The sequence below is a fragment of the Anthonomus grandis genome, chromosome 9 (assembly GCF_022605725.1).
Source record: "Anthonomus grandis grandis chromosome 9, icAntGran1.3, whole genome shotgun sequence".
Lineage (NCBI taxonomy): Eukaryota > Metazoa > Arthropoda > Insecta > Coleoptera > Curculionidae > Anthonomus > Anthonomus grandis.
Genome location: NC_065554.1, coordinates 11,635,160 through 11,643,583, shown reverse-complemented (window position 1 = coordinate 11,643,583; position 8,424 = coordinate 11,635,160). Strand labels below are relative to the sequence as shown.

Sequence of the window (8,424 nt, the reverse complement as noted above, 5' to 3'; positions counted from 1 at the left end):
CACATCTCGTGAGAGTGGACAGATTTAGCAATCCCATTGGAACTTAACATGTTTGGTGTTCAAAGATAGCAACCCTCAGATTTCAGATGTAGAAAGTGAAGTAGGGGTTTAACGACATCATTTACTCGTTTTTTTGGACGTTTCGCCTTACATATATATTTTTATCTTTTTCAATCGTAAGATTTTACTGTATATAAAATAAATTTATTAAATCGGTCATCCTCCCGGGAACTGCTTGGAGTATTTACGGTCTGATTTCTTAAGACTATCCACATTAAGATCATCACAATATTAGGAAAAAAAATTGGAGATGGCGTAATCACTTTGGTAGCAACCGACAAAATAAATTAAAGTCTCCTGTAGGCCTAGAGGCTTAGAACATTGAATGCCTAGAATTGATTAAAGCCTAGCTGCAAACCATAGGCGAGGTTGTTTGAGTTCACCATCTCTCAGCCAATGATGTCAAATCGACTTTCCAATCTTTCATTCAATATATAATTTTCTTAATCCACTACATATTATCTTACAGGAGACAGTAAGATAATATGTGATAACAGACTTTAATGATTAAAATTCTATCTTTACTCTGCGCCTCGATCATCTAATGGGGGCATTTAATATACATATGCATGTAAAAGATTCTACTCGTATAACACAGTCAACAAGCTCCACTATTGACTATATTTGTTCTAATTTTCCATATGACTCCGTGGAGTGTACAGTCGCAAATTCTGCTTTATCAGACCATGAGTTTATACTATGTAAAATAGCAAATATACAAAAGGAATGTAGTTTATCTGCACAGCCATATGGTAGAATTTTTGGTATTAATAACTTTAATAAGTTTCGTCAACTTTCAGCTCTTGAGTCCTGGAATTCTATTTTCGATTTATCTTCCTTTCACACAAAAATTGTTAAGCTCTTTGATGCTTCCTTCCCAATGATTAAAATCTAACCGAAATCCAAACCTATAAAATTTTGGTTCACGAGGGGTTTGAAAGTATCTTCAAGAAATCTTAGATCTCTTCACACAATAAGAAAGTTCACTGACTCTCCAGTTTTTTATAACTATTTCAATTCTTACCGAGCCTTGTATCGTCGTCTGATAAGAATCTCTAAGCAAACTTACTACTCCAACCGTTTAAGTGGTTCATCTAACAAATATAAGGAGAGTTGGAAAATTATTAATGATATTCGTCACAATTGTGGTAAGCAGTCAAGACAATGCCCTGAAGTCTCTCCCAATGATTTTAACAATTTTTTTTCTAATATTGCTCTACAACTTCAGTAAAATTTGAACCCTCCTGTGGATCCTCTTTCTTTTATGGCAGCCATTCATGTTCCAAATTCCTTCTTCTTTATACCTACAAACCTAAACGTACTCAAGGATATTCTGTATACTGAAAAAAATAAAAATTCAACTGGAGAAGACAACCTTTCAGCTAAGATTTTTCTCAACCTTCCAGAAACGGCGCTAAAGGCACTAGTTGACGCAATTAACCTTTCTTGGAGCAAGGGGATATTTCCATCTTGCCTAAAATCAACTAAAGTTATCCCAATTCACAAGGGTGGAGCTCTTGATAATCCTTCCAACTTTCGTCCCATCTCTCTCTTGTCTACGCTATCAAAGGTAATCGAAAAACTGGTTAAAAATCGAATAATGTCCTTTTTAAAGTCCAAAAACATCCTCACCAGACTTCAATTTGGCTTCCGTAAAAATACCAGTACCAATGATGCCATGTTTATTTTTTTTCATGAGCTTTACTCCCAGATAAATGCTGGTGGAGTTTCGGCGGCAGTTTTTTGTGATTTGTCGAAGGCTTTCGAGTGTGTCTGCCACAGGATTCTGCTGCGGAAGCTTCATCATTATGGTTTTCGGGGAGTTTCATCTTCTTGGTTTGCTTCCTATCTGCAAGATCGGCAACAACGAGTGCTTGTAGGATCTAAGTACTCTGTTTACCATCCTATCACCTTGGGAGTTCCTCAGGGTTCAGTTTTGGGGCCTTTACTTTTTCTCCTATACATAAATGATCTTACCAATCTTAATGTACGATTGGTACGATTCAATCGTTTACCAGGTGGAATCAGGGAGGCAACATGTATTGACACTTTGAAACGTAAATTGAAAATACTTTTGACCAAAAAATGTTACTATTCACTGGATGAATACTACGTCGACACATTCTAATTTTCCCTAAGTGTAAGTTTACAGTATTTGAATTTTATTTGATTTGTTTATATGGTTTGAATTCTTTGCTGTCTTATATTTGAGGAGATAATTATGGAATTTAATTTACTTTTTATGTATTTTTTTTTCTGATGTTTGTTTTGGAACATGAGTGTGTATGGGGTGTAGTGGTTAAGCTTAGTGGTAGTAATTTAAGGTACCTTTGTTTAGAACAATTTTTCTTTGTTAATAACAATAAAGCATGCTTTTTTTTTAATTTATTTTTTAATGTGTTGTATTTTGTAACAGGTAAAAAATATACTCTTTAAAAGTTTCGTTTATTTGCTAACTAATAACATATATTTTAAGAGTAATCAACAAATTTTTCAAAATAAAAAAAGATTCCTGACAAAAAAGTTAATGAAAAAAAAGCAACTTGGCAACGTAGAATACCTCTATGTTTTCAATGCACGTATCCGATGTTGCCCCTTTGTGTTGTTTTTCTAGATATTTTTTAATATCTGTGAAGCTAACGCCCGATCGATATTTAGCGACCAAAAATCTTGAACGCAGCATAATATGTCGTTTGCCAGCAACCTATTTATAGTCCGCGCCTGCTATTATTTAATCGATATAATGCCCGTATCTCCTGAAATTCCCAAGGAATTTTAATATTTTTTATCCAGATATTAACAATCAATAACTAAATCGATTTATAGTGGTTATAAACCTCTACAAAGTATTTTTTTTTTGTAAAAATTACTTAAAAGTCCCAAAAGGATTTGAATTAATCTTTTTTCTACAATACAGTATTGTGCAATATTGAACTTTCCTGTTATATATCTTTTAGTAGTATTTAGGCTTTTAAGTTGACTTTGAATTTTTTGAGAGCAAAACAAATAAATCATTGTTTGAATAATAAAATGACAGTAGCTATAGAGATTTCATAAAATAAATAAATACTGACAGTTACATGTTAGCAAAGTGACTTTTGTTTATTAAAATAGTAATTATCGCATTAAATTGGTAAAATGCCTCGCATTTATGTTTTTTTTTCTATTAAAACTTTTATCATTAATTTTAATTATGATTGTTGAGTAAGGATTAATATAGATATTTGGACTGTTGTTTAACTGCTATTTTTGAAACAAAAAGAATTACACCATAATTTCTATTTCAATTAATTATGTTTATTTTAGTCAATACAGGGTGATTTTCAACCTATGCGCATAAACTTGGGAAATGGTAGATGAAGATCAATAAAGAGTAATAATGAGAAAAAAATGTAGTAAAATATTCAGATGAATTTATTTTTGTTTATTAATAAGTGATAGTAAACAAGTCATAATGTTTGGAATTTGTTGTTTGGAATCTTTAGCAGTACTTAGTTTGGTGGTGGCTGTGATCGTTTTCGATCATTATTTTCACACGAACAAAATAAAAGCGTCAAATGTAATGGCGCACATTTTTACAAACGAAGAACTTGTCGACATGGTTTTGGTTTACGGAGAAATTCATCAGAATGCAGTGGCAGCTGCTGATCTGTATGCCCAAAGATTTCCCCGAAGATTCCAGCGGGGTAGAGAAACTGGCAATTTGCGGCCGCGGCCTGGACAAGATGGAGGATCTATTAGACTTAGGCACATTCTAACTCTGGAGGAGGATATTTTAGAAGTTATCGAAGAACAACCTGGAATTAGCACTAGCACAATTGCAGCGCGATTTGGAATATCGCAATCTACAAGTTGGCAAATTTTAAGGCACGAGTTGCTGTACCCGTTTCATGTGCAGAGGGTACAAGCCCTACTTCCAAGAGATTTGCCGCTTCGAGTACACTTTTGTGAGTGGTTGTTACATCACCAGCAGTTAAGCCCAAACTTTACCATGAACATTTTAGTTACGGATGAGGCAAATTTTACGCGCAATGGAATTTTCAACTTCACTCAAACAACACTCATTACTGGGCTTTGTAAATCCGCATATTACACGGAGAACATACTTTCAACAACGTTTTTCTGTAAATGTATGGGCTGGAATTCTGAACGGGATGCTCATCGGACCTTTTATTCTGGAAAATCGTTTGACTGGTCCTCGGTATTTAGAATTTTTGCGCAACAATTTACCAGTGCTCCTTGAAAATGTGAATCTCAACGTTAGGCAGAACATGTGGTTTCTTCATGATGGTGCTCCACTACATTTTTCATGACCAGTGCGACAACATTTAGATTGTTTCCCGGACGATGGATAGGTCGTGAAGGTCCAGTTGGGTGGCCCCCTCGCTCGCCTGACCTTAATCCATTAGACTTTTATTTGTGGGGTCATATGAAAACAATGGTGTATGTAAACGAAGTTGATACTGAGCAAGAGCTACGACAGCGCATAAACGCTGCCAGTGACGCAATTCGCCTACAGCCTGGTTTGGCCCGTGCATGTACGTCTTCATGGATTCGACGAGCTCAAGTCTGTATCGAAAATAATAGAAACAACTTCGAACAGTTGCTTTAAATTAGTTTAAAATAAACAGGTTAAAAAATACACGTTTTTTATTTAAAAAAATATGGATATCTCCAAAACTAAAAATATTTTACTAAATTTTTTTTTTCATTATTACTGATTATTACTCATCAGCTATCATTTCCCAAGTTTATGCGCATAGGTTGAAAATCACCCTGTATATGCCTTATTAGCCCTGAAGAAGGCCCCAAATATTTAGGCCGAAACTATACAAAACGATTTAAATTAAAATACTTGCAGTTTTATTCAACTGAAACCTATAAAATTACAATATATAAATTTAATCCCTAAAATAATATATTTAATTTATATAAAGTTCTGTTTATAATTCACAATATGAACTGATTTTGAAAATTCATTTTGATCCTTTTCAACTTGAGTTGTTTCTTTAAAATATTGCTGTAATTCTCATTGCTTTTTTGACCCGCAGAATAAAATTAATTATCTGTTTCAGACTCGTTAAAATCAGCTTTCTTTGGAGCCCTCAACCTGAAACTATCAAAACTAGAAGACGTCCACCAAGTGCTTTTTAAACTAGTTCAGCGCCTAGACAGTAAATTAAACCCAGAAAATTTAAACGATATATTAAGGACTCCAATATCTAGCGAAACGTTTCAATTATGGAAGAAAACCATGCAAAAAGTGGAAAAAATTGAAAAGAAAAAGAAGAAAAGTGGCGTCACTTCGGTGTTTCTTACATTATTTTTGCACATGAGTCTGCAGCTCTTTAATGAAGTCAAATTAGCCACTGAATCTCTAAATGAACTTTTTAGCTGTTATGACAGAGTCAAGAAAGACAAAAAACTAAAACATACATTGGACAACACTACGCTGGACAATACTTTGGCAGAATCTGAGAATGACCCCCATTGGATTGAAGTGGTCACTGACCTGTTTCTTAATTTACTTTCACATAATTCATCTCTTCTGAGAAGCATTATCAACAGTGTTTTTCCTCACTTGTGCGGCTTTATGACCTCTGCTACTATTCATCAAATTTTAAATGTTCTGGATCCAAAAACTGACGAAAACCCGCTCTCAAAAGATGATGGTAGTAGTTCAGAATCCGAAAATGAGCACTCTGATTCCGAATCGGAAAATGAGTCTGAAGAAGATGTTGATGATGAGGGGGAGGAAGAAGAAGAAGATGATGAGGATGAAGAGGATGTATCGGATGAGACGGCTAATGATAAACTAAGGATGGCTCTACATCAAGCACTTTCCAATGGAGCAACTCAATCTGACGATGAAAGTATTGATTTGGATCAGATGAGCGATACTGAAGGCGAAAAGCTCGATAAAGCTCTTGCAGATGCTTTCAGACAGTTTAAACCGAATCACGGCAAGAGGAAGAAACAAACTAAAGATCAAGAAACTCTAACACACTTTAGGGTAAGAGTTCTTGACTTGATTGAAATTTATTTGGACTCGACGCCGTCTATGTTGCTTTCCCTGGAAATTATGTTGCCATTGTTGCAAGCAGTTGAATTTAGCATTAGAGATGAACATCAGAAACCTCTCAATGATCGCTTGAAGCATATTTTGAAGAAGTTATTGGGGCTCAAAAAGTACTCTGATGTTGAGGGTGTGACTGACAGTACGCTGGTAGAACTTTTGAAAAGTCTTCTCGATAAGGGCAGCAAAAATGCCTTGATTGTGCAAGAAATGGGGGAACAAATTGCAGATTGTTGTATTTTTGTTGTTAAATGCTCTGAAATATTACGTAATCATGAAGGGACTCCGGCAAAAGTTAAGAAGCATTTAAAATCCCATATTTTAGAGGTTATTAGTGGGGAAATCCATCAGTTTTTCACCAAAAGGGAGTGCTTAACACCATATGTTTTACTTAAAAATCTTATGCAGCTCACATGGGAGGGAAACATTGGATTAGCTATGGTCTTGCTTGATTTTATGTTTAGCTCAGAAATCCGAAAATACAAAAAGAACCAAGTGGCAGAATTGTTGAAAATATTTTACTCCAATCAGAGGTTTTTCAGTCAGATGAAAACTAAAATTAATAGCAAAATGTCTGAAGCACATACACAATTTGGCAGTACAGTAGTAGAATTTTTCAAAGAATTGTGTAACGATCCTGACAAAAAGAACATTAAAGAACGATTTATTTGCAACATTTTTAATCTCCTGACAGCCATGAGGCAAAATGGGTCTCTAGAATCAACTCTTATGCCGTGGCAGGATATCGCCCACAACATTAGAGAATACAGAAGCTACAAATCTTTTTCCAAAGATGCTAAACTGGCTTTTAATAAACTATGCAAGGCTTTGGGTGTATCTAATACGGTCGCTATGAAGCCACAAGTTACAAAACTAGCCACTCTAATTGATGACGAAGAAGCAGAAGTAGTGAGTGATGAGGTGCCTAAACAAAAACCAGAAAAGAAGAAGTCAAAAAAGAAAAGTAAAGAAACACTGAAACTAAAGAAGGAGGCAAAACAATTGCGGTTAAGTAGTTTGAGTAAAGGTCTGGGTGAGGTAGAGTTTGAGGATGTGGGAGATGAAGTGGAGCCTGACGATTTGGATGATGCTGAATCAGAAGTGAAGAAAACTAAGAAACCTAAAGAAACGGATACAGAGGATTGTGAAGTTAATAAGAGTGTTAAGAAAAAAAGAAGAAGTAGTACAACAGAAGAGGTGTTAAATGGCAGTGTAGATAGTATATCTAACAAAAAACTTAAAAAGAATGGTATATCTGAAGAGGAAGAACATAATTCAATTAGTAATACGATTATTAATAAGAAAAGGAGGATGTCGGAAGGAGCACCTTTGGTTAAGCGAAAAAGGAAAAATAGTTTTTGATTTTTTAATATAAGAGTATCTATTGTAATAAACTGTTTTTTTTTGTATGAAATTTATTACCCAAATTTAGATTTATATCATATATTCTATTCCAAGATGGTCCACAGCTAGGATAATTTATTATCAGTGGCAGTCGTAGTTTTTGTGCTAGGGACATCAAGAAAGTTATTAGAAGCAGTTTTATAATTATGTATTTTTAACCCATATAATATTTCTTAACTGTACGTTCCGTGACTGATGTAAAAAAAAGGGTTTGAATGGGATTTTGGGGTTAGTGTTTTTGCTTAGTCTTTTTTTGAAGCAACTTCCTTCAAATGTTTCTTCTAGTTTCTGAACTAAAAGCTTTTGAGCTCCATCTGTAAACGATTTAGACCAACTTTACGACTGGGTGGAAGCAATATACCGCTAGGGAATCTTATTGATGAGAGAAACAGCGATTCTATAAAAAATTATGACCCAATAGCATGCCAAAATACAATTTGATCTTGAAGATTAACTTCCCCTTATAAATTTCGCGCAAAATCGTATAGAATAAATTGCCGAAACAATTTTTTCCCATACGTTAATTAAGAATTTGAATCCTCGACTCCTGATGACACTAAATCACTTATCGTTTTGGATTGGTTATTTATCGGAGACTTTCTAGAAATTTCATTTACTTGATAAGTAAATAACTTGAATTATTGTGGTGCAACATGAAAAATGCTTAGTTTCAAATTATTAATAAATATGAACTCATGGTTACCTACTTAATTATTGCAAACATTGCATTGTCCTATGAATATTAATTAAATTTAATGTCATAAAAAGTTAGTGGTATAGCAACAATCGACTTGATTATTTTCAACCCCTTTAGAAATACAATAGCATTTCTATTTTATGTTTATTTTTTAAATTTTTCATAGTTCATGTTCTTAGTAATTAAT

The 8,424-nt window shown here is 34.2% G+C and overlaps 1 protein-coding gene across 1 annotated transcript in view; it reads left to right on the top strand.

Moving 5' to 3' along the window:
• LOC126740482 (myb-binding protein 1A-like protein) overlaps positions 1 to 7,542 on the top strand; it is a 14,699-nt gene extending 7,157 nt beyond the window's left edge. The window contains exon 6 of the mRNA XM_050446513.1: positions 5,136 to 7,542. Coding sequence (XP_050302470.1) covers positions 5,136 to 7,498 — 2,363 coding nt within the window. The 3' untranslated portion in view covers positions 7,499 to 7,542. The remainder of the gene's footprint in view (positions 1 to 5,135) is intronic.
• The last annotated feature ends 882 nt before the right edge of the window (positions 7,543 to 8,424 follow it).